Source organism: Tachyglossus aculeatus, chromosome 12 (assembly GCF_015852505.1).
Source record: "Tachyglossus aculeatus isolate mTacAcu1 chromosome 12, mTacAcu1.pri, whole genome shotgun sequence".
Taxonomy (NCBI): domain Eukaryota; kingdom Metazoa; phylum Chordata; class Mammalia; order Monotremata; family Tachyglossidae; genus Tachyglossus; species Tachyglossus aculeatus.
Genome location: NC_052077.1, coordinates 31,419,974 through 31,447,928, shown reverse-complemented (window position 1 = coordinate 31,447,928; position 27,955 = coordinate 31,419,974). Strand labels below are relative to the sequence as shown.

The 27,955-nt window shown below is 38.6% G+C and overlaps 1 protein-coding gene across 1 annotated transcript in view; it reads right to left on the bottom strand.

Annotated features, from left to right (window-relative positions):
- Window positions 1-27,955, bottom strand: part of TLL1 (tolloid like 1) — a 193,138-nt gene that overhangs the window by 104,167 nt on the left and 61,016 nt on the right. Inside the window, exons 2-5 of the mRNA XM_038755294.1 lie at window positions 9,318-9,428; window positions 4,496-4,576; window positions 1,235-1,387; window positions 325-442 (exon numbers count right to left, since the gene is read on the bottom strand). Coding sequence (XP_038611222.1) covers window positions 325-442; window positions 1,235-1,387; window positions 4,496-4,576; window positions 9,318-9,428 — 463 coding nt within the window. The remainder of the gene's footprint in view (window positions 1-324; window positions 443-1,234; window positions 1,388-4,495; window positions 4,577-9,317; window positions 9,429-27,955) is intronic.

The window sequence follows — 27,955 nt, the reverse complement described above, 5'->3', positions numbered from 1 at the left end:
AATGGGAATTTATTTCCTGTTCTCTCTCTTACATGGACTGTGAACTCCATGTGGGCCCTGATTATCTCGCATCTGCCCCAGGGCTTATATTACAGTGTTTGGCATATAGTAAGTGCTTAACAAATACCACTATTATTATTATTATTTCAAATGTTGGCTTGGTGAGGAGGGAAAAATGGTTTTTGCACCAGAGATAAGTACTTTACTATACACACATCTCTATGCAACAAAAGCCTATTTTGTACAAACCTTCTCAGAATGCATTTTATCAATAATGTCTCAAATTCCAGAATTCCATGTCATCCCATTCCCAATTCTACTCACCCACATGGTCTGTAAGTGAAAACAATGTAGCTTTCTTCATCGCTCCGCTCGATAAAGGTAACACATGTGTGTTTTTCCCAGTGTCTCATTGCCTGCTTAAACATTGCTCTCTGGCTGCCTGAAAAAGTTTGGGAAATGAAATAAACAGAACATAATCTCTGAAGAAAAAGAGCTCCCAATAATTTCTACCCCAGTTACAAGGCTGATTTGGGGGGGAGGGTTTCAACAAGAGGTGTGGCTCACATTCAGCCACTTTCTACCCATGAGATCTTTCTTTCTCTCTTTTTCTGTCTCTCTGTCTCCGTATCTGTCCTGCTATTCATACCCACTCCCCACTGAAACTCTAAACTGTTCACATTCCACTCGAGATCCCACTAAATAAGTCAGGAGGTAGCATATTCTACACTTTCAGAGTTCCTTTCTGGGCCTCTGATCAAACAACATTGCCATGGTCTGGGTGGGTCTATATGTTTTCTATATAGAGCCACTGCAACTTACCTTTCACAGAAAATGGATAGAAGTTCTCATTCCATAAGTTTTAAGAACAAGTTACCTCATAACTAGCCATTCACTTACTAAAATAGAGCTTTCTCATTCACACCACCAGCCCTGTACAACTGAGTAGGACACTAGAAGTATAAAATTATTTTGATTCAAATTGACTTAAAAGGTCAGGTGTTAAACAAAAAGCTACCAGCAATAACACTAGACAATAAAAAGACCTTGAAAATCACAACCTTATTCCAGCCTAGTGAAATACAATAATTAGTTTCATGATCTTTAAAGCTTATCTTTAAGTATCTTTTTTTAATGAGATTAATATTTGATGGGAAAGATACATTAGGCTAATCAATAAAGGGAATTTCCTTCTTTTTCTCTTCCAAAACAGATGAACGGGGGAGAATCATACCAGTGAAATTTCCTCCTATAACGTATGGAATGACGCCTCCAGGCCATATTCTTTCAGTTCTTGATGTGGCAGCTCTGGGAATTCGATTTTTCTCATTCTGCCGTGAGAATCTGACAGTTGCTTTTCCCTTTGCGGTGAAGTTTTGCTCCAAGCCTGAAAAGATATTGAAAATGCTCCATGAAACAGATGTGATTTCCAAAAGTCCTGGAGTTCATAATTTCATAAATGGCTTTTAAATCAAAATACATAAGCCTATCACTATGCAAAGAGACTAAAACGATCCTTAATACCACCTGGGTCAGAATACTTCCACCCACCCAGCTGGGCTGCCTCTATCTAGCATAATCCACCGGCCCCCTGGAAACCACCGGTTTAGGAAACAGAAACCCCTAGGTGCCACTTGTCTGATCTGATTGTCTCAATACTGTGTTTTACACTATTTAGCACATAGCAAATGCTAACTGATCACCTTGTGTCCCCCCGGCGCTTAGAACAGTGCTCTGCACATAGTAAGTGCTTAACAAATGCCATCATTATTCTTCTTCTTATTACTGTTATTATTTAGTGAAACTTCCACAAGGGCATGGACGTATGATGCCTCCATTCCAGAACGTCAAGTCTGGTCTCCGGTTGGCTCTCTCAGATCCACTGCAATCATTCAGATAGGCAGTGTGACTCAGTGGAAAGAGCACGGGCTTTAGAGTCAGAGGTCATGGGTTCAAATCTTGGCTCCGCCAACTGTCAGCTGTGTGACTTTGGGCAAGTTATTTAACTTCTTTGTGCCTCAGTTACCTCATCTGTAAAATAGGGATTAAAACTGTGAGCCCCCCTGTGGGACAACCTGATCACCTTGTAACCTCCCCAGCACTTAGAACAGTGCTTTGCACATAGTAAGCACTTAACAAATACCATCATTATATTATATTTTATTATTGAGCTCGGAGTAGGAATGGGATAGCCAGAGATTTCCAGATTGGCAGAGCTCTTCATAGACTAATAGGCTTTGGTCCAACCTTAGGTGAACCCATGGACCAGGATGACTTGGTCCAGGGAAAGTCCAGACCATGTTGAGGCCTGGGACTGTGGTCTGGTCCTACCCAACCCTAGACTGTGTATTTTTGTTCTGTTTTTCACCAAAATGACCCAAAAGCCAGTCATACTCAGACCCAATCCTGTCCAAGGTGCAGCCTCCCTGCCTCATCTTGATCACCGAGTTTATAATAGATTATAAACTCGTTGTGGGTAGGGAATATGTCTGTTTATTGCTATGCTGAACTCTCCCAAGCCCTCAATCCATTGTTCTGCTCACAGGAAGCACTCCATAAACACAAGGTTGTACAACCAGGACTACTTTATATACCCTAGTCTGAAAGAGTCTTGAAACCATTCTTTAAAGATTTATTCTTGTAGTGTGTTGTACAGGATTTATTTCTAGAGACACACACTGAAGAACGAAGGGTTAGGCTATCATAAACTACTGAATTGTACTTTATTTCCCTTTATGGAAACAATAGTAAGTGCATAACAAATATCACTAAAAAGGCTTGATGCTTGCTAAATCAAATGGGATCACTGTGAAGAGAATCAATTGTGAAGAGTCAATCTAAAAAATCTGCATTGAGAAGAGGCTCATTAGAGAGATCTGGGATTGGTGGAATGAGGGGAGTAAGTAGAGGATAGAGTTAAGACGTTTAAGGATTTAACATTTTCAAGCTCTTGTCTAGCTTCTGAACAACATTGTTTCACACCATTTACAACCTCCATCATGACTCAGAGGCTAAGGAAAATCTTAAAAACCCGAGGATCAAATCTGAGTATAGACAGGGGGTTTTTTTTGTTTGTTTGTATTTTTTGTTTTGTTTTTATTCTTTTTGTTAAGTGCTTACTATGTGCCAAGGACTGTTCTAAGCTAGGGGGTAGATACAAATTCTATCAGGTTGTACACAGAGTCCCTGTCCCACATGGAGCTCACAATCTAAGCAGGAGGGAGAAGGATTTAATTCCCATTTTACAGTTGAGGTTTTGGGAGTTTATTCCCTGAAAGCCTCCAGTCTCAATGTTCTAACTGTACTGTCTCCTTCTGGTACTGCTTTCCAGAGACAACACCGGGGAATTCTCTGAAGCACTAAGAGGTTGGGCTGGAGTTTCCCTAGTGGGAGGAAACAAGAGTCAGGACATTGCGATTTGCTTGCAGGGCCTGATCAAAAATTAGTAAACTACAATTTGAATTTTTTTGCATGCTGAATTTTTTTCTTAAGTTTTTTTTGTGTTACTGTTTTTATGGCATTTGTTAAACACTGACTATGTGCCAAACATTCTTCTAAACGCTTTGGTAGGTGCAAGTTAACTAGGTCAGACACAGTTCCAGTCCCACAAGGGACTCCTAGTCTAAGCAGGAGGGAGACCAGTTATTTAATGTCCATTGAGGAAACTGAGGCATACAGAAGCTAAGTGACCTGCCCAAGGTTGTTCAGCAAGCAACTGGCAGAGCTGGGAGTAGAACCTCCATATCCCTCCTCTTCCCACTAGGCCATGCTGCTTCTCTAGTTCCATCATAATGAAAAGCAAACTGTTTTATGAGGTACACCCATAAAAAGCTAGTAGATATAGCATGCAGCTCACTCAAAGCCATTTGCTTGGGGAAGAAAAAGGTCTGAAATAGCTAAAGATTTTTTATTGTTTAATGCTGTATTCATCATACATATTCCTCAGAAATAGCTACCGAGAATACTAAAAGAATGACCGGAGCTTATGAGTATATACAATAAGTGAACAATTACAACTCTCTCTAAAAGAAAAGGCTCTGGTTTTATGGCTAAGAAAACCGCAATTTTGTTTTTGGGACAACTGAATTATCTATCCTTTGGGCTGTGAGTTGGAGGTGACAATTTCAGATACTTACCAAAAAAGGACGCCTATTTTCATAAAACACTGAAAACTGCTGTGTGATACCAATGAATTAGTTATGAAGAACAGCACCATAATGAACCCCTTAATGCATTTTTAATAAGCAGAGGCTTAAAATAAGCTGTTCCAAGACTTCAGCTTCCCCAAATTAAGTTTTATAGTGCTTACATGAAACCCGATCTCGCCAATAAAACTGAGGTGGCCAAAATGCTACTCCCTTTGTTGCTCTTTTGCTCTTAGTAAAGACTTTAAACAGTACTGACTGACTTGGTTGAAGGACCTAGACTGTGGAGGTTAAGTTAACTGAATGAACTGTTATGTCAAGCAGTCAGCTAATTTAAACACAGAAAATACCAGAGCCAAATCTTCTTATCCTGTCAATAAGCTGGTAGAGGGCTCCTCTTTTCTTTGACATTACTCGCTCTCCAAGGCCACCTTTAAAAAAAGAAAAAAGAAAAGATAATTGGCATCACACATCAAGCAAGCTTAACTGGAGAAAAACAATAGGACTTTCTCTGAAGAAAGGCCCGCCACATGCCATATGTAGTCAAAACAGAAAATTCTACATGCAAAGTTCATAAATGGAGGGGGATGGAAATCCAAACACATTTGTAGCTAACATGCATTCCAGAAAGTAAGTGAACATGACTTTGTTATTCAGACAAGTTGAGGCAATTACATCATCCTATCATTATTTGAAGCTCTTTCTCTTCACTGTGACCTTGAAGTGCAGTGATATGCTGATTGACAGTGAGATGTTTTGCTCTCACAGAAGCCTCCTGACTGCATACCATTTTTTCCTCCAATGTGTCCGAACATATTTTCACAAACAAAAATAGCAAATTAGAAAGCAAAATACAAAATGATCTTTTAGTTGCAAGATGAAATATTATTCCCAATGTCCTTTGCTAGAATTGGATTGATCTTAAAATCACAGGGATGCTACATTATACAAAATTGCAGGTTTGTAATGAGATTGTTAAGACGCTTTCATGGACCTCCAATAATAACTGAAAGACAGAACGGACAAGAACCAAATTTGGGGTCTTTTTTTTTTTTAGTTCTATTTGTTATGTACCAGACAAAGAACTAAATGCTGGGGTACATGCAAAGATGTCCATTTGAACACAGCCCCTGTGTCTAATGAGGCTCATAGTCTTAATCTCCATTTTGCAGATGAGGTAACTGAGGCATGAGGAAGTTAAGTGACATGCCCAAGGTCACAAAGTGGACAAAGGGAGGAGGCAGAATTAGAACCCATATCCTCTGATTCAGGCTTGTACCTAGGCCATGCTGCTTCCCAGTACCTGGAATTTCACTGCTTTGTGACTGATTCTCTTGGCAAGAAAATGTGGCAGATATATAAAGGTTATTTATAACGGATAGGATTGGGTCTTGAGTTTTTTCTACTTTTTATTACTGTGCTTGCCTTGCAAAATGGACAAATTCTGTAAGTACCTCATTGAAGTAAAGATGCTAAACTATAAAGAAAACATCAAATATCTAATTTTGCTTGGGGAAAATTTGCCAGGGGAAATAAAAGTATGTTAATACGAGCAGCAAAAAGGGGAAAAATTGTAATAAACCCATTCTTATTAACTCAGGATTTTTTTCCTATTCCTCATTGTCCTTTTCATATTGTATTGTGAATATAAATACCAGAAGGTGTACGGTAAAAAAAAAATACGTTTTCTTTTTAAAAAGAATGACAGAAAACAATGCCATATAAGGTAAGTGGTGTAGTGTGCTTGCTCACTAAATAATAATGTGCTTAATTATTTGGATTACACTGTCACATATTTGCAGTATCCCTTGAGAAAAATTTTTGAAATTTTTTAGTTGTACATTTTAGGGGTATGAGGTAATAAATACATTCCTTCCCAAGAAATATCTGGGTCATGTTTTAGTATGTCATACGTATATGCTAGTAGTAATAACCAGCATGAAATGTAATTATCCTTGATGTCAGAGGGTGAGCATAAAATTGCATTCATAATTTAGAAAAGTGAATAGCTATGTAAAAAGATAAACAGCTTCTTATAGTAAACATGGAAATAGCAAAAATAACACTAATTGTAGAAGAAGCCACCACGGTCGTGAGGAAGCTCAATCTTATATTTCAAGAGAAAGAACAAATGTTCATTTTGAGGGGAAAGGCATTTGCCTTCCAAAGCTCATCGTCAGTGATTTGCAACACAATCGTTGAACATTAAATATATGTACAACCAGGAATTCAAAAGGAAAACAAGGAATAAGGAAAATAAGGACCTATTTATAAGGAATAGGTCCTTATTTATAATAAGGAATTATTAAAATAAATAAAATGAATCAACATGATAGTTGCTGATTAGAATGATATTGCCCATCCCCAAACCAACTGGCAGCATTACATAGAAATAGAGAAAAATGTTTCTCAACATGGAGGAAAAATAAGAATTTCAGAGCCTCTTTAAAACGTATATTCAGTTATCATGTATTCACAAGTACATCTGTTGGGACACCAGGACTGGTCCACAGTGTAATTGATAAATGACATCGGCAATAACTGTAATGGTCTCTTGCATGTAGTAAAAGCTCAATAAACATCACTGATTAATTGATTCTCGTTTCTCAGTCAGTTATGTTACAGTATAAAACCGTAATATGAGAATGGCATGGGGCAATTACCTTGACTATAAATTTTGAATTAGAGCACTCTTACTCTCCAAATAAGATGAAACAGTATGACTTAATGAAAACAGCACAGTACTACTACTACTAATAATGGCATTTATTAAGCGCTTACTATGTGCAAAGCACTGTACTAAGCACTAGGGAGGTTACAAAGTGATCAGATTACCCCACAGGGTGCTCACAGTCTTAATTCCCCATTTTACAGATGAGGTAACTGAAGCACAGAGACGTTAAGGGACTTGTCCAAAGTCACACAGCGGACAATTGGCAGAGCGGGATTTGAACCCATAACCTCTGACTCCAAAGCCCGGGCTCTTTCCACTGAGCCATGCTGCTTCTCAGTACTAGATACTGTGCTACTTTAGAAAAGTCATTCAACTGCTGTAAACCTCAGTTTCCTCATTTGTAAAATGGGAATTAAACGTGTTCTCCCTCCCACTTGGACTGTGAGCCCCATGTGGGACAGGAACTGTGTCCAACTTGATTAACTACCATAATTATTATGGTAAACTGATACAGGTAAACTGTTGCTTATGAGACTCACTAGGAGCCAACAGTAAGGTGCATCATAAATACTCAATTATATAAACGTGTAAAGTTTTCAAAATTAGGTAATTGGAGCTACTGAGAGCTCACCTCCTCCAGGAGGCCTTCCCAGACTGATCCCCCTCTTTCCTCTCCCCCTCCCCATCCCTCCCACCCTACCTCCTTCCCCTCCAACACCTGTATATATGTTTGTACAGATTTATTACTCTATTTATTTTACTTGTACATATTTACTATTCTATTTATTTTATTTTGTTAATATGCGTTGTTTTGTTGTCTATCTCCCCCTTCTAGACTGTGAGCCCGCTACTGGGTAGGGACCATCTCTATATGTTACCAACTTGTACTTCCCAAGCGCTTAGTACAGTAAGCGCTCAATAAATACGATTGAATGAATGAATGAATGGAATATTTTTTCAGAGTTTCTTTTAAGGTTGATTTGTTCTACTTTTCCACCTGCGGCTATTTCACAGTTTATGTTTATGGTATCCAGTGTTTTGCATTTCCCTCCTTGTCTCACAATCGATATGAAGTTTCTGCTCAAAAAGAGTTGCTCCTTATTCCTTTGCAGCGCCATTAGTACAGTAGTATATTTTAATATACTAGGGAATATTTTCCCAGTGGGTTTAAAGAGCTGTGGTGAAAATAAACAAAAGACACTGGGCAAGTACAACATTTAGTAGGAGCTGAAAATAGGACCCACAGCAAAAGTGTTTATTTTCGCTACCGATTTTCTTATTCATCACAAGAATCACTGCTATGACATGGGTGGTAGTGGGAAAATCGGAGGATGAATTTGCAAATCAGTGAAGACCTTTTGAACTCATCTGCAACTGAGACTGGTATTCTGAAATGTAAATATTTAAAGTAGAGCAACATAAAACATAAATAATCTGCATGGTAAAGTGTAATATTTTTCAGATTGCTCTAATGTATATTTAAATATACACTCGTACAGAGAATAACTGTATATTAAAGACATTTATATGACTCAAATTGAGATTTCTAATTTGTTTTTTTCTGAGGAGACATCCATTTGCACCATTAGACAGCCCTTACAGTCCTCTAGACAGTGAACTCATTGTGGGCAGGGAATGTGTCTACTACTCTTTCACATTGTACTCTCCCAAGAATTCAGTACAGTGCTCTGCAAACTTAAGCACACAGTAAATACTCTTGATTGATTAATAAACCAAAATTGTAGACTTCTTTCTCATTTACAATGAAGCAGACCTAAAGAGGAACACTGCAATGAGGAATTAGATTTTCAGATGTGTATTATACGTACTTAATTGTCTCCTGAAAGTGACTATTGTATATATAATACATATATACTCACACAAATATATATTGACATATAAGCAATACGTGTATACATATACATGTACACAAGATATATGTGTGTGTATATAAGTATACACAAACACACTCACACATATATCAGCAATACATTTCTCCTGCAACACAGAGAAAAGGAGGAGTGACAGTTGCAAAAAGGGGTGAAATGCAAAGTAAATGACTCAGCTGCATCCAATTTTAAAGGGACCTTCTGACCTTGCTCTAAATTAATTCAAGAAACTAAGAAATGAGCTACATTAAATTCAATTAAGTCTTTGCTAGAGAATTCCAGAAATATTAACATTCTAAACCTAATCTCAAAATCAAAGTACTTCTAAACAAACAACTTTACAATGAAATGATCAATCTTTAGTTTACCATTTTTCTTTTGATTCAGATAAACTTAATTTTTACAAAACCAATGGTTGTTACTGTTCTTTGCATTACGCATATAAATTTCTAAAAGGAACACTTGGAAAAAAGGATATATTTTGTAGCCTACCCATTCACCTCTTGGGAATTAAAATGAAAATGCATTGCATAATCCTCTTCAAACAGGATGCTGAGACTTTCAGGTGTATACATTCATACTCTGGTAGGAAGTAAATCAACATCTTACCTGTGGTATGTCCAAGTTTTTCAAATGAATTCTGTGTAAGATCTACTGTTCCATCGATCTGAAACATTTTTAAATCTTCATCATCTAAGGCAATGTCTCCCCAAAAGACCACTTTAAATAAAAAAGTGAAAGATATGATTTTTTAAACAGTATCTTCATAAACAACAGTTTAATACAAAAGAGACAAGTTATGTTGGAAGGATGACATTTCAAAGTTGATTCACATTACTAAAATATTTATGCATAAGTCAATAATATTATTGCTAGAACATTCACCTTAATATTGAGCAACAACTGTTTTGATAGCTGAAAACCCTGTTCTTCATCTTGAATCCTTACCGAATTTTTTTAAAATGGTATTTGTTAAGTATTTAATATATGCCAGTAACTCTACTAAGCACTATGTAGATATAAGAAAATCCAAATCAGTCCCAAGTGGGGCTCACAGTCTTCATCCCCATTTTGCACATGAGGTAACTGAGTCACAGAGAAGTTAAGTGACTTGTCCAACATCACACAGCAGATTAATTGCAAAGCCAGGAGTAGAACCCAGATCCTCTGACTCCCAAGCTCATGCTCTTTCCACTAGGCCACGTTGCTTCCCTTGAACTAAGCTCTTAGAATGGATAACAGGAATATAAGAAACGATCCTTGCCCTCAACAAATCTACAATCTAATGGGGAGACACTTCAAACTTAAGTCGGCAGATACATTTCTCTGCTCTGATTTTCGTAAAATTCAATAAGACACCCTGAAGTTTCATCCTTTACAACAATTTATGACACATGACAGTGGAATAGAAAATACAACAGAGAACAGTTACTTTTTGGTTACTTGCAGCTCAAGACGAGTGGGGTTTTTTCCATATTGAACACTTCACATAGTTAAAGGTTAGGTCTCTCCCAACAGCAGGTAAAATCATTCTCAGAATGTCAACAAACTGAGCAGTGAAGATTTTGGGAATTGGTCTAACCTTAGATAAAGGGTGGCCAAATTCCAGTTGGTGAGTTAAATGTGACATTTCTTCATTTGATGGGTAGCTCTTGCTCTTATGCTTCATGCCTTGCTAATTTACTTGATACTGATACAGTTAATTTTTTTTTTAATCTGTGGGTTTGGGCCATGTTATGTTTTGGTAAGCATTCCTCAGTTTTTGAGGGTTGACCATTCTTGTCCCAAGTAGCATCACTCAATAATAATCATGCCAAATGTGGCATTTGTTAAGCACTTACTAAAAGAATGTCTATTTTACATTATGATGCTTCAACTGCTGTTTTCCCTTTCTTCCCCCACATCACTCTCCTTACTACCATGCAGAAGAGAACGGCTATCACAGATCTATGAAGACAGGTTTCATAGACCTTCATGGATAGCTTTAATAGATTTTCATAGACAGTTTTCTGAGAAAATGTTCCCTTCCCCTACAAGGAAGACATCTGCCCATATCACATGGTCTTTGACCGTAAGCAAGGGAGCAGCAGCTCTGAGTTCTCCCAGGATACCAAAATTGTTGTTCCGCTGTCCCTGAGGTCTCCCAAACAAGTTTCAAAGTTGTGTGATTGGGACAGTCGCTTCGGTTATGGCTATCCATGAAGTTGATTCTCTTGAAGATATAGTTGTAAGTCCACTTTCAGACAGGAAACAGTAAAATTCATTTCCTTGCACAAAACTTCTAAGTGTGCACTGTAATGTCCCTATGTATTTTAACCAGGAGAATCAGGATTGGAGGATTACTGACAAATGCATATTACCTTTCAGATGTGATGACACCAGTGTTGTTTAGGGATGAGAGTCAAACTCCTCTGCTATGTTGTAAACTCCTCGGGGACAGGGAATTTGTTGCTTGGATTGTGCTTTACAAGCAGTTAATATCGTGCATTGCATTCAGAAGCTCCTCAATAAATGTGACTACTACTATAATGAAATAATACTAGACTATAAATAGTGGATTCATGTTCTAGGTCAGGCCCCTAAGCATTATATAATGAATCATGACCACATTTGCCGGCGATTTAAAAGCTTTTACATAAAAAAAAAATTATAAAAGGTGTTGATTTCTTTAAAAGAACAGCAGGCTATTAACAACCCCAGACAGCGCATGCCTTTGTTGCAGTATGATATGTGAACTGAAATATTTTTATATGTTTGTTAAGTACCATAAGTAAAATGTTATTCTATTTTTCCTAAACTAAGGTTGATTTTCCTTCCCCAAGTTTCATTTTAATATAAAAGTGTGTAAACATATATTCTGCTTTGAATGAATGCTACACTTATATTACTGCTAATTAACAGGCGGCCTGTAACTAAAGCTGAAAAACTTTGCAAAATGCATCCATTCATTATGCTATACTTATTCTTATTTTATTACCAAAGGCATCTAGGGGTGGAAATCAAACTGAAGTATTTTTAGCCCTTCTGGTATCCTTAGAAGGAATGCCACATACAGAATCCATCATATTCGACTGAATGAATTAATCACAAACCTGCAGAATTAAGGCAGAGAAGCAGGGAGTAGTATGGCCTAGTGGAAAGAGCACAGGTCTGGAATCAGAGGATCTGGGTTCTAATTCCAACTCCTCCATTTACCTGCTGTGTGACCTTTGTATCTACTCCAGTGCTTTGTACTTTGTACTCCAGTGCTTTGTATATGCTTGGCGTATAAAAAGCACTTAAATACCACAATTATTATCTATCAATCAATGTTATTTACTTACTAGGTACAGAGCACTATTCTATGAGCTTGGGAGAATACAATGCAATAGGATTATCAGTCACCTTCCCTGCCCATAACAAGCTATAACAGAGTATTCTACACGAATGCTCAAGTGACTGGGAAGGAAGAATAGAGGCACAGAGCCAGATAACTCCAAGAAGGTGAAATTCTTGTAGAGTAATAAAACACTTTGTAGTTATAGATGTTAGCTATAAATTAGCAGCTCTAGCACAAACCCAGTCTTGCCAGCTCTGCAGAAACAGAGAATCACTTCAGGCAAAAACCCAATATCTCTTTGAGGTGAGATATAAAGTATGAATAAACTAAATCATTTACACATATTTCATTGGCTAGAATTCCAACAGGCTTACTGTTATTTTTTCTAAGTGCACTGTTTAAAAGTCATTCATCCCCTTTCATACTGCCCAGAGTCCAGTGGTCCACTTCAGACTTTTTCCCACTTGCCTCTCCTTATTCACACAGAATCATTTTTACAAGTGAACAATATATGATGAGCTTAACTGTATGGTCCACATACATCTATTAGATGGACCACATAATGGCTATCAGTCAGGCACAAAAGATATTACTCTTTGCCCAGGTCACTGGACTCTTCAGAACATAAACCTTTTCTCCAATTCTCTCATTTCACTTTTCTCGATCATGATAAAAGGAGTGGTAGAAATCAAAAAGGAATTTACCATCACATTAATTTGGGGTAGACGTAGTAGCAGATCTGCAGAAGACCTAGGATCAGGGCTTAGTGACTGTAACAGTAATCGTATTTATTCAGTGCTTGCAAAAATGTTCAATCCATGTTTTCCCACTCCTCAAGAACCACCAGTGGTTGCCCATCCGGGACTGCATCAAGCAGAAACTCTTTACTATAGGCTTTAAAGTACTCAATCACCATGTCCCCTCACACCTTACATCCCTGATTCTTACCACTACTCAGCCTACACACTCAATTCCTCTAATCCCAATTTACTCACTGTACCTCAATCTAATCTATCTCACCAATGACCCCTCATCCATGTTCTGCCTCTGGTTTAGAACTCCCTCCTCCATCACATCCACGAGACAATCCTGACTAAGTCCTCATTTCCTCTTAACCCCCTCCCTTCTGAGTCACCCTCCCACCCCTCCCTCATCCCCATCCCACTTATATACATATATGTAACGTAGTTATTTATAATAATGTTTGTCTCCCTCTATAGACTGTAAGCTCATTGAGTGCAGGGAATGTATCTACCAATTCTTAGGCTGTAATAATAATAATAATAATGGCATTTATTAGGCACTTACTATGTGCAAAGCACTGTTCTAAGTGCCGGGGAGTTACAAGGTGATCAGATTGTCCCACATGGGGCTCACAGTCTTGACCCCCAATTTACAGATGAGGTAACTGAGGCACAGAGAAGTTAAGTGACTTGCCCAAAGTCACTGGCAATTGGGGATTTGAACCCATGAACTCTGACTCCAGAGCCTGTGCTCTTTCCAGTGAGACATGCTGCTTCTCCACGCTGTACTAACCCAAGTGCTTAGTTTAGTGCTCGGAACACAGTAAACACTCTATAAATGATTGATTGATAAGTACTGTACTAAGAACTGGAAAAAAAATACATCAGTGGGGAGAAAATGCACAGGTACTATAGAGTACCTACTCATTCCTAGACAAATCATCTGGATCTAGAGAAGCAGTGTGGCTAAGTGGAAAGAGCACGGGCTTAGGAGTCAGAGGACTTGGGTTCAAATAATAATAATAATAACAATAATAATAATAATAATAATGACATTTGTTAAGCACTTACTATGTGCAAAGCACTGTCCTAAGTGCTGGGGGGATACAAGGTGATTCAAATCCCGGCTCTGCCACTTAACAGCTGTGTGACTTTGGACAGGTCACTTAACTTCTCTGTGCCTCAGTTACCTCATCTGTAAAATGGGGATTAAGATTGTGAACCCCACATGGGATAACCTCATCACCTTGTATCCTCCCCAGCGCATAGAACAGTGAGTTGCACATAGTAAGTGCTTAACAAATACCAAAATTATTATTATTATTGTCATAGTCATGCTTTTGAGAAGAGAGGTGAAGACAGATGTTAGATTCAACTGGAAGCCAAGTAACTAGCTATGGCTCTAAAAGTATTAATGAGTCTGCCACCATTTAGGCCCTAGATAGGAATGTATTATTCTTTCTGAATCTTAATTTCCTTCAGTGTGCAATAGAGATGTGATGTACATAGACAAGAATTCAAAGTTAAAACTGAACAGAACTCAGGATAAAAACCACCACATGAATCAAGGAATGTTAACTAAGACACAAAAAGTTTCAACTATCCATAACTTCATTCTCAGTTGTAAAATGGAAAAACATACTGCAGGACTATTTTAGGAGAGTACTGGAGATGATTGTAAGCAGCACTTAAAATGTCGTAAGAGGCTGCCTTTCAATGGTAGATTAAATTTACTCTCGTGAAAAACTCTCACCTTTCTCCACGGCTTCCCAAGTAGATGAAAAGTAATGACCTTCTGAGCTTTGAAATCAAATGTTTGGACACGGACAGATATTTTTTCAGTGATATGTGACAAGCACAGAATGCAGTTGTGTTTAATGCTTTTACCACAGTTAGAGTGAACTTTGGGTCTTATTGTTTTTGGAGTGAGGGAGGGATGATGATATCATGTGAAGAATGGGTTTTGGGGCTTCTTTGGCTGCCCTTGCTTGTTTGGGATGAATGCATGATGAAAATTTTCCCAGACAAGGGCAATATCAAAGGGTGGAAAGATTCAAATGTCAATTGTCTGCTCCTATCTAAGTGACAGACTATTAGGTACACTCCCAAGGAAATGTATAAAATTGGCATCAGTCCTAGTATATACCCTTTGGAGAGGTTTAGTAGCGTTAACCAAAGGAAATCATTTTGGAGATAGAGATTCAGCTAGAATAATGTTTTTGCAAGAATTATACGTGGAGTTTTACATATGCTGTAAGATCTCAAAAAGAAAATTATTTTTGGAGGAAACAAAACATGGCCCAGTATAAAAATGGCTACTAAAAAATCTCATTGTTTTTCACAGCATCACTCAAATGTTCAAAGAACAGAAAACAAGCAGTCTGCGTCCAATTTTTTTTTTCATGTCTGTATCCACTGCATTCCCATTCTCTAGATCTGCAAGATAAATTCCCTAAGGTCTAAACTATTCTTTGGAATGAGTACAAAAATGCATCTTAAATGAGGTTTCAGTTGGCATGTTTTTGTTTTAAAGTTATCTGTGGTTCAATTCTGACCCTCAAAGAAAGTAATTATTCAGTAAGCTCAGCTAAGTTGCTGTGATGAATAGTCCGCTACCCAAAATCCCAACACTGGTATCTACAAAATCAAGCTGCTGACTGGTCTTTACCAGTAAAAGAGAAAAGTTATACATCTTTGGACCATACCTTGTTAGACTGATGACAACACTTGTTCAGCTACCACGGACAGCTCTGTGAGGGTGGAGCTGAGACACTTAAAAATGTTCCTGGGAAATGCTAACAAATGTAGCAATCGGGTTGATTTCTGCATATGGCAACAAAGCATTCCAAACATGCTGCACAAATTAGAAAAGTCCACTCTAAAGATCATCTACAACAGCTCCGGCTGCAGTGGATGAAACAGGCCACACTGAAATTAATTTCTAAATTAATGCATACACAAATTCTGCTCTAATAATAATAATGATGGCATTTATTAAGTGCTTACTATGTGCAAAGCACTGTACTAAGCACTGGGGAGGTTACAAGGTGATCAGGTTGTCCCATGGGGGGCTCAGTCTTCATCCCCATTTTACAGATGAGGTAACTGAGGCCCAGAGAACTTAAGTGACTTCCCCAAAGTCACACAGCTGACAAGTGGTGGAGCTGGGATTTGAACCCATGACCTCTGACTCCAAAGCCCGGGCTCTTTCCACTGAGCCACGCTGCTTCTCATCTGTATATGGAAAGCAGAAATGTGATTAAAATCCCAATTAGGATGGATGACATGGCTACTGTTCCTTTAGAATGTGCAGAAATCAGGTAGAAGAATTATTTTCAAGGCTGTGGAGATGAAGTAAAAAATACCGTTGATGCATTAATGTATTCTAGTGTAGACTAGACTAGAAAACCTGTAGCTCAGGATAACAAGAAAGCTTTGAAAATCTGGACCTGATCCCCTTCAATGTTCTTTTGACAACTAACATTTTTTTCAGAAGCAGGAAAAAACACATTCAGGGAAAGAAATGTGAAAAGGATCAATCATGTATGCTCCTAATCATGTAGTGAAACGTTACATGGCATCTGCCCAATTTTTATGGCTATGTTTACCTTGGACAGCTCTATCTTCCAGCTATTTCTAGAACAACATACACACCGTACTTATTTTTTTGCCAACTAACTTGTTTTCCTCAATGAGAGTGTGTTGTATAAGGTATTGCTGCTAAGTTTTGTCATAATCCAGTCTGTAAAATGAACATCATAAAAATAAAGGCTTCCTTTTGTTACCCCCCAAACTCATAAAGGCCGCCTATAGTCCTTCCCAGTCGGTCATCCAAGTTCTGTGTTTGGTGGCATACATGACATTAGAATGTGTCCAAATCCGGGAGCGGGTGTGCATGAGCTCAGAAAAGTTAATAATGGTAGCACAGCAAAATTTTACAGTACCCTTAGGGGCTTCCACTGACACCCAGATAAGAAAGCACTGCTCCAAAGAGTCTGGAACCCCCTTCTATAATGGTCCCTCCACAGGATGTCATTGCATCACTACATGCAAAGACAAACGGAAAATGATCCACTTGTGGTGGCAGTAAAAACGAGTCTTGATTTATGACTCCTTCTCTCTGAACAACTCTGGATGGCTCTAGGCAACTTAGAAACCAGAGAGTCATGAGCGTAGCCCACAAGTACTTCTAAAAACATATTAGTAAAAGTCTGGCTTAATAAATTCACATAATGAGTAAAATAATCAATCAATCAATCAATCCTATTTAGTGAGCGCTTACTGTGTGCAGAGCACTGTATTAAGCACTTGGGAAGAACAAGTTGGCAACATATAGAGACGGTCCCTACCCAACAGTGGGCTCACAGTATGGAGTAAAATAATGAGTGATAATAATAATAATAATGAGTGAGTGAATAATGAGTGAAAATGCTAAAATGTCATATATGTGTGTACATATTATATTAATTGTTCTTTGCCATTTTATAAGGCTATTACTTTTGCTGTCTGTGACCTGAATCAGCTAAAACTTTGGGAACCTCTTTCCTAGAAACAACCCTTTTGTATGTCACAAGGAGCTGCAAGATATTTTACATCACTGCAAGGTACATGTCAATATTTTATCTATCCTATCTCTTTGGGGTCCAACTGATAAAACATAATATAAGATCGGTTTCAATTTCATTTTTCCCCCAATCCTGAGTCTAGCACCTTAAGATAACTAAATGCAAACTGTAATTTTAATCAAATGTTGTCTATTATTTGCATTTCTCTGCATGCACAAAAGTCAACTAAGGATACATTTACTCAAAAAATGTTTTGCATCTTTTTCCTTGTTTGTTTCCTAAATGTTTATACCAGTCTCTAGGGAAATTCTTATTTTCTCTCCCTGAAAAAAAGGTTGGGTTTACTGCTAATCTTCTGCTCTCTATATTCCAGTTGTACTTTTCTTGATGGCTCCCTCCTCAATACCCTAACAGAAGGTCCTTTTTCTATGTCTTTATATAGCCTCCTTTTATGATGCTTTAAGTGGGAAAAGACTTGCATTCCAGCATAGCTGGGTGTTGTTATTTGCTTTCAGAAACCTCTATTTTTTTGGCTAGTGATCATAAAACGCTGTGTCTCATTTCTTTGGTTCTTATCCTTTTCCACATTGCCTTGTCAACAACAGTACACTCTCTATATGTCCACAGTAAAGTTGTTAGACATTCCAACTACGCGAAATCTCACAGTGATACTGCAAATTCCACTCAAAATTTCCATTACCGTTTCCTTGCAAAGAGGTCTTTTTTATCCTTTTCTTCCTCTACACAATGATGGGACTCTAAATGAGATGGAAATAGCTTATGGGAAAATGATCAGGGAAGCCAGAGATGTCTGGCCCTTTTTCTTTCCAATATTTTAAAGGTACTGCTTTGAGATTTTATTAAGTGTTACTGACCCAGTGACCTACAGGGTTCAGAAAGCTGATTTTAACCTCTTCAGCTGCCTAAGCACTTAACCTTGGTTTCTTTTTTCCTCTTTCCCTTAATGACTATCCAGAAACATTACCATGATCCTCAAGTTTCCACAGACAAATTGGCTGTTTCCAGCTATATAACAACTTGATTCTCAGTCATTTTATTAATGGAATGATACACCCTTAAAGGACATTGGAAAAGTAGGTTTACTAGTGAAGCATTTACATACCTTAATCATAAAGAAGGGCCTGAGACATCCGTGGGGTACTCTATGTCACTTCAATTTGTCAAAAGTGCAGAAAATCAGACTTGCAAAATGAATTAATCAGATGCCCATTTCCCTTAAGTTGTTCGCTTAGATTGTGAGTTCCTTGATAGCCAGGGACTATCATACATACATTCTTCCCCAGCATTCAGTACATTGCTTTGCACGTAGTCAGCACTTTAATAAATACTATCACTACTATTTCTTCAGACATTCCTACTCTCTTGCTGTAAGTTTCTTTCCCCAGATAAATTGACAGAGGGGACCACTTACCTGATGTGCTCAGCCATCACATGGGAAAAAGTTCTGGGACACAGAATAAGTAATTGCATACCAATCTATGGACAATGTCTCTCAATACAACCATTCACAGTATGACTACAGTTCAAGGAACATTACCTGGTCACATGTGCCTGCAATCAAAGTATAAACATGATTCAGAAAAACTGTATGTTTAGCAGAAGGATATAAAATCATGTGTATCTGATTTACGAACACCATGAATAGAGCTGCAGAGGTGATTCAGAGATGCGGCACATTGGAGGCAGGTTTTAATGAAGTTTGACAGGAGTGGGAGTTTAAAATTCCTCGGCGTTTTAGGATAGCTATATTTCAGTTCCCAGAATATTGTGTAACCCATACTGGATGTGCTCTGAGTATGCTCTGGCAAAGATATGGATGTACAACCTTCAAAGTGAGCATGAGTGAATGGAGGTTGGCAAAAGGTATGCCTGTCTTGTTAGCTGGACATATGAACACTTTTCTAAAATTATTTGGCATAGCCCACAGAAAAACCAGGCCTGTTCTGGTAAAACATAACATACTACAAAAAGAACACTACTTTCCCATTTATTAGCAATTTGAGAGTTTTTGACTCCATTACTAAAGTACACATGGTGTGGTCTGAAGGATTTACAAGGAGTTAAAAGCAGAAATGATTAGAACAATAGTTTTGGATCTACCCAACACATCCTAAATCAACACCTAAAAGTCTCTCTCTGAGAATGCTCAAACTGACACCTAATTGATTCCACATTGGGAAATCTGGAAAGCTGTCATGACAACTGGCTAGACAAAGTCTAGCCACTAGAATGTGTTCAAATGAAATCAGGATTCCCGGACTGAGTTTCCAACAATTCTAACAGTACATCAAATTTAGGTCTATGTCTAAAGAAATTTTTCTGTACTATCTGTGTTCCTATGTAAATATTGAGATCATTTACAGCCACATGGAGAGAGAACTTTACCCACCCAAATAGAGGTTGGTAACATAAATGACACTACAATAAACTGGATGACTAATGAATAATCTGTTTTTTTCCTGTAACTCTAATTCTACAGGCATTATTATTGTTCCGTGTCAAAGTTCTAATGAAATCATGTGCAAAGTTATCCCTTCCAAGTAAGGAAAAAAGTTCATATAAAAATACCAATTAAAAAAAAATTACTGGGACAGTCACCCTAGTTTAATTTACTAGACCTATTTCTCAGAGTACATCAAGGACTCTTCCAACATTTACTTTTGAACAGAGAGATAAAACCACTGATATATTCATGAATCAAAGTTCTCATCATCAGTTGGACAATGTCAAAGATATTCTTGCACACCATTACGCTAAATGTCACTACCCAAACGATTTTCAGTAAATAAGCAATGATGAATTGTGTTTTCCGTAAATGAACTTCATGCAACTCACTCTGTGGTCTAAGATTTTATGCACCTAGGTTACAGTAAGGGATTGAAAGATCAAACCACCTTTTTTTTTGTTCATTTCATTCTGATAAAATGGAAGACAAAGAGGGTTCCTAAGAAGGATTAGGTAAATTAAAAAGAGTGGGAGGAGAAATGGAGAATAGATGCTAAAAGAAAAATAAAGAGCCTAAAATTCAAGAGGAAGGAGTGCTTGAAAATAGATATTCCTCACTGTAATGTTATTCAATTGCAGGGATATCATCAGATCATTGCCTCTAGCATCCTGATGAGTCGATCTTATTGATGAGTGGATGAGACCTGTACTTTGTGATAATAGTATAACAGAATAAAATACTGCAAAATGAAGACAAATTGAAGGATTATGAAGAGAAAGTTAGAAGAGGCACAGTTAAAATCATCATGGGAAAAGTCACAGTGGAAAGAATCAAAGAGACAGGCAAGAGCTGGAAGCCTACTCAAAATAAAAACCATGAAACCCAAGCGTGTAAAAACAGCACGATCTGTCCAATATTGGGTCATGCATCGGGTAAACAACATATAGCTCTACTAGTTGGGAGGCCCTAGGAGCAGTTCTAATCTTTTTATATAGACAGTTAAAAGATAAGTTTACATAGTATTCATCCCTATTAAACAAGTGTTGCTCCACATGACGGATATTTCGCAGTTACAATTAGGGTACAGAAATCCTAATGATTGTAATTAAGAAATGACAAAATGTATTTTATTTCCTGCAGATGTACAAAATGTGGATTGGATCAGTTGGTCAGATACTATAATTCTGGTTTCAAATTATTTATTTCTCACAAGGAGCTAATCACTGTACCTAAAATAGTGTTTTAATTAAATTAGTAGGAGTCTGTTCTATATTGGAATGAGGTAGAAAAGAAGAGGAGTTGTTACTGTAAAGAATAAGTATGCATTAAACATTGATTTTCCTGGGCCTTGGTAGGCTTTAAAAAAGAGATATGAACCCTTTCTCACAACTCCTCAGACAAACATATATCTTCCATTAATATCAATGTGGAAAATTAATGTTCTAGAACATTTTTGGTAGTTTCTTGGATTTGTTCCTTAAAATTATTATTTTTCCATTTTTCAGTGAAATTTTAGTGTAATGTCCATTTTAATTATTTTTTTCTTTTTTAATGCCAGCACATATGTATAATATATGTTTCTATGCAATTAAAAAATAAAAGAAGGCTCTCGAGGAAACTGTGCCTTAAAATTGCATTCTTTGGAAGCATCTGGAAGATTCCTCTAGCAAAGTAAAAATGTTACACAAGTGTAAACAGAAACACAATAGACATATTGTCCTTATGGTCTAAGTGCTCAACCACAGGACCAGGAGGTTTGGAATTTAATCCTCATCTCTCTACCTCAGTTTCTCCAATTTTAAAAGAGTGAAATTCCCTCCCTATGTAAAACCAGACAAATTTATGGACACAAAAGTCCTTAGCACATTCTAGCATGAACATCTGGCTGGGAACTATTGATTCCTATAAAATTATATAGGTCAGGAATCTGGCCCAGTCATGATAATACTTAACAACAAAGCGTTTTTCAGGGAATTATTTAATGTTTGCTCAATATTTGAAGTATGAAAAAGCCTATACCCATACTAGGATTATTAAAACTAGGAAAACATTGCATTGTTTATTTTCATAACATCAAGAATGCCACATAATCCATAAAAGGATGAGAAGAAGGCAGATCCCTCAGTAATTGGTGTTAGGTCATCCTCAACAAATGAAAAAATAACAACCAATTTATTACACTCTTCATTATCATGAATTGCACTGATTTGACACAGGAATGGGAAAATTTTCCCAGGTTCTAATATTTTGATTTTCCAAGTTTTCAAAGATTATGAGCCCCTTGGGAGCCAATGCCCATGTTTAATTCTCATGTATACTTTTTCCCAGCTACAATGCTTTACACACAGTAGGTGCTTAATAAATACTACTACTTCGTTTTGGCTTGAAAAGAGAAGCATTTGGGGGCTTTTGCCTCTTAAAACATACACATCCTTATCCAGGTACTTAGAGAGCTTCATCACAGTATTCATTCAATCATATTTATTGGCCACTTACTGTGTGCAGAGCACTGTACTAAGTGCTTGGAAAGTATAATTTAGCATCAGATATAGTCCCTACTCAAAAATGGGCTCACAGGCTAGAGGGGGGACACAGACAACAAAACAAGTAGACAGGTGTCAATACCATCAAAATAGATAAATAAAATTATATATATGTGCATATCATTAATAAAATCAATAGAGTAATAAATATGTATAAAATATACAAATGTGGGGAGGGGAAGTGGGGAGGGCAGAGGGAGAGAGGGGTGCGATTGGGAGGGGAGGAGGAGCAGAGGATAAGGGGGGACTCAGTGTGGGAAGACCTCCTGGAGGAGGTGAGCTCTCAGTAGGGCTTTGAAGGGAGAAAGAGAGCTAGTTTTGTGGATGTGCGGAGAGAGGGCATTTTGGGCCAGGGTAGGATGCGGGCCAAGGGTCAATGGCAGGACAGGTAAGAATGAGGCCCAGTGAGGAGGCTAGCGGTGGCAGAGGAGTGGAGTGTGCGGGCTGGGCTGGAGAAGGAGAGAAGGGAGGTGAGGTAGGAGGGGGCAAGGGGATGGACAGCTTTGAAGCCAATAGTGAGGATTTTTGCCTGATGTGTAGGTTGACAGGCAGCCACTGGAGATTTTTGAGGAGGGGGTAAGTATTTCTGTAGAAAGATAACCCGGGCAGCAGAGTGAAGTATAGACTGAAGTGGGGAGAGACAGGAGGATGGGAGATCAGAAAGGAGGCTGATGCGGTAATCCAGTTGGGATAGGCTGAAAGATTGAATCAACAAGGTAGCGGTTTGAATGGAGAAGAAAGGGCTGATCTTGGCGATGTTGTGAAGGTGAGAATGGCAGGTTTTGGTGACAGATTGGATGTGTGGGGTGAATGAGAGAGCGGAGTCAAGGATGACACCAAGGTTGCAGCCTTGTGAGACGGGAAGGATGGTAGAGCCATCTATAGTGATGGGAAAGTCAGGGAGAGGACAGGGTTGGTGGAGGGAAGATAAGGAGCTCAGTCTTGGCATGTGTTTTAGGTGGTGGGCAGACATCCAGGTGGAGATGTCCTGAAGGCAGTAGGAGATAGGAGCCGAGAGAGAGAGAGAGAGAGAGAGAGAGAGAGAGAACAAGGGAGGAGATTTGGGTGTCATCTGCATAGAGATGATAGTTGAAGCCATGGGAGTGAATGAGTTCACCAAGGGAGGGAGTATAGATGGAGCACAGAAGGGGACCAAGAACTGACTCTTAAGGAACCCCTACAGTAAGGGGTGGACGAGCCCATGAAGGAGACTGAGAATGAACGTCCAGAGAGATAATAGGAGAACCAATAGAGGACAGTCTGAGAAGCCAAGAGTAACACAGTAGCATAGAGTGTTTGAAATTCCAGAGATATTTATTATAGAAAGAATCACAAACGTTAAAGGGCAGGGTCCTTGAATCTTTGGTAAGGAATGCCAACTAAACCACCTAAATAAAATAAAAACTGAATTACAGGATAAAAATCCCTAATTAAGAGTCAATTCACTGGGGGCTGAAAAGTGATTTTTCACCAAATTTAAAAGTACCTATAACCATATATCTGAATTTGAGATTTTCTAGATGAGAATTCACTATTATGCTGGCAAGACAATTCCCAAGTTAAAAGGTTTGTGATTGACAAAAATATAATTTTCATATATGAGATGGAGGAAACACACAGAAATAATGTGTGTTGAAATAACTAGTAGTTTAAAATTGGGGAGGGGTGGACAGTTGGCAAATATGTTTTTGGTTTTGCTAAACAAGAAACATCTGAATTGCCTTGTGAGATGTCTTGCCAACCATTTCCAGGTTCTTTGGTCTTTGACACATTCACATATGTATTCTTCATTTTCTCACATAAGAAAACACAAGGAAAACTTCTTAAAAGTCACAATCAATGTATCTTCAATCTAATAAAGTGTAGTTTATTTCTCCATATGAAATAACCAATACTAATGCCATACTGAGCACACAAGTTCTAATTTTTCTTAGCATCCTAAATTTCTATAATGAATTTTTCATCAGATTCAGCACTATGTGTTTTCATGTTTACAATACTTTCGTAATATGCCAGAAATCTTTCCCTCTAGACTATAAACTCCTTGTGAGCAAGGAACGTCTACCAACTTTGTTATATTGTGCTCTCCCAAGTTCCTAGTACAATAATATTGATTGATTGATTGATCTTTCATGTGGTAACCATCCTTCAATAAATCAATTAAATCAATGGTATTTACTGAGCACCTATGTGTGAAGTATACTATGTGATTGTGAGAGTATGATACAACAGAATTGACAATTACTCTCAAGGGCTTCAAAGCCATATTGTAGGTACATCTCCTCCAAGAGGCCTTCCCTGACTAAATCCTGCTTTCCTTTTCTCCCACTCCCTTCTGCGTTGCCCTGACTTGCTCCCTTTGTTCATCCCCCCTCCCAGCCCCGCAGCACTTATGAACATATCTGTAATTTATTTACTTGTATTAATGTCTGTCTTGTCCTCTAGACTGTAAACTCACTGTGGGCAAGAAACGTGCCTGTTTATTGTTCTCTTCCGAGAACTTAGTACAGTGCTCTGCACACAGTAAGCTAAGCACTTAATAAATGTGATCGATTGACTGATGGATTCCCCGCCCCTTTAAGCATATGGGCAGGGAAATCCCATTGCCTAAAGGAATTATAAAGTACTGTGTCACCAGCAAGTTCATTGATTCATTCAATCAATCGTATTTATTTAGCGCTTACCGTCTGCAGAGCACTGTACTAAGTGCTTGGGAAGTACAAGTTGGCAACATATAGAGATGATCCCTACCCAACAATGGATATAGTGGATGTTAAGTAGCATGGAGGTGAAATATTGCTTCACCTACGACTTTGATCATTTGAAGTCAGGTCACTGTAAGATTAAGATTAAGGTAAAAATATAATGGCTACTTAGGAGATAACTCTGCAATAACATACGCAAGCAAAATTACTATTGGGATTTAGAAGTCTATTAAAATATCCTAAAAATAACACTGACTTTAGGGGATTATCTGATCAAACACTTTTACAGCATTTAGTAAGTTACATGTGGTGAAAAACAATAAAGTGTAATATATAAGGCTACACATATAAATGAGTTAGAATTCCAGCTCTACAATGGACTTATTCTGGAGTTTTAATCAAGTTACATCGATTACTCACAGCTTACTTCACTGCAAAGTAGAAATGAAACTATTACCTACCTCAAAAACATGATTAGAAAAGTCATTTAGCCCCTCACCCAAAGCATGCCAAAGTTATAGCTTAAACATAATCTTAACTCTTGGCAAGGACATCCAAGGATATTCTTTTCTTTTTTTTTAAAGACCCCTTACTATCCGTGGAAACAAAAACAAAAATAAACAATTAATGATTTAAAGTGGTTAAAGGAGGCTTCATATCCAAAGAGCCTATACCCAGGTCAAATCAAACATCTGCCAGTAACTGCACTCAGCACACTGTGGCTCAGACATGACTCTTACTGGAGGGAAGGGAGGACAAATTAAAAAGGAAGAAGATGGAGAAAGTCTGAAGGAGAAGGAGAGCGTGAGAGTAAAAGAGAGAAAAAACACTACCACATAGTTTTCTCAATTATCCTTGAGGGATTATACACCACAAATAACCGAAACCCCAGAAACATTATTTTAAATTAAACTCCTTTTGACCATATTAATCCCAGTAGTATTTATTGAGTTCATTCATTCAATCATATCTAATAAGCACTGTACTAGGCACTTGGAAAGTACAATACAGCAATAAAGAGAGACAATCCCTGCCCACAATAGGTTTACAGTCTATGGGCGGGGGGTCGGGGGAGACGTACATTGAAACAAGTAAACAAGCATCAGAATAAATAAACAGGATTATAGATATATACATATATACATAAGTGCTGTGGGGTAAACCAGTACAGATGAGTGATTGTACTAGCGTGGTAGCGGTTTGGATGGAGAGGAAAGGGTGGATCTTGGCTATATGGTGAAGGGGAGACCAGCAGGATTTGGTGACAGATTGGATATGTAGGGTGAATGAGAGAGCAAAGTCAAGGATGACACCAAGGCTGCAAGCTTGTGAGATGGGAAAGATGGTTTTGCCATCCACAGGGATGGGAAAGTTCAGGAGAAGACAGGGTTTTGGAGGGAAGATAAGGGGCTCTGTCTTGGACATGTTGAGTTTGAGATGGTGGGAGGATGTCCAAGTAGAGATGTCCTGAAGGCAGGATAAGATGCGAGCCTGGAAGGAGGGAGGAGATATGGATTTGGGTGTCATTCACATAAAGATGATAGTTGAAGCCATGGGAGTGAACGAGTTCTCCAAGGGAGTGAGTGTCCTTAGAGAATAGAAGCCAACAAACAACTGACCCTTGAGGGACCCTACAGCTAGGGGATGGGATAAGGAGGATTAACCCACAAAGGAGACTTAGAATGAACTGCCAGAGAGATAAGAGGCAAACCAGGAGATGACGGAGTCAGTGAAGCCAAGGTTGGATAATGTATTGAGAAGAAGGGGATGGTCCACAGTGTCAAAGGCAACTGAGAGGTCAAGAAGGATTAGGACGGAGTAGGAGCCGTTAGATTTGGCAAGAAGGAGGTCATGAGTGACCTTTGAGAGGGTGGTTTCGGTGGAGTGAAGGAGGCAGAAGCCAGATTGGAGGAGGTCCAGAAAAGAGTTGGATGAGAGGAATTCAAGGCAACGAGTGCCTTGACTTGCTCAAGGAGTTTGGAGATGAAGGATAGGAGGGATATGGGGTGATAACTGGAGGGGACTATGGTGCCAAGGGAAGGATATTTTAGGATGGGGGAGACTTGGGCATGTTTGAAGGCAGTGGGGAAGAAGCCATTGGAGACCGAGCGGTTGAAGATGCCAGTTATGGAGGGAAGGAGGGAAGGGGTGAGAGTTTTTATAAGGTGTGAAGGAACGGGGTCAGATGCGCATGTGGAGGGGGTAACACTTGAGAGGAGGCAGGAGATCTCCTCTGAAGATGCTGCTGGAAAGGATGGGAAAGTTGAAAAGGGGACCGAGAGGAGTGGGGGGTGGAGGAGGGGAGGGGTGATTTTGTCGAACTCACAAATGATGGTGTTAATTTTTTCAATGAATTAGGTGGCCAGATTGCTGGAGGTGAGGGATGGGAGATGAAGGAGGACAGGGGGCCTAAGGAGAGAGTTAGATGTCCAGAACAACTGATGAGGGTGATGGGCATGGGTGTCAAGAAGGGAGTTCTTCCTGTGTGCAGAGCACTGTACTAAGCACTTGGCAGACTACAACCGAGTTGGTGGACATGTTCCCTGCCCACAAAGAGTTTACAATCTAGAGAAACAGCATGGCCTAGAGGAAAGAGCAGAAGCCTGGGAATAAGAGGACCTGGATTTTAATCCAGGCTCTTCCAATTCCCTGCTGTGTGACCCTGGACATGTCACTTAACTTCTCTATGCCTCACTCATCTCATCTGCAAGATGGGGATTAAATCCTCCTTCCTCCAAATTAGACTGTAAACACCATATGGGACAGGGGATTGTGTCCAACCTGATAAGTTTATATCTATCTCAGCACTTAGAATGCTGCTTGCCACTCAGTATGTACTTAACAAAATCCATAAAAAGGGGCGGAAGGGAGAGACAGACATTAAAATATGTTTTATTAGTTTTAG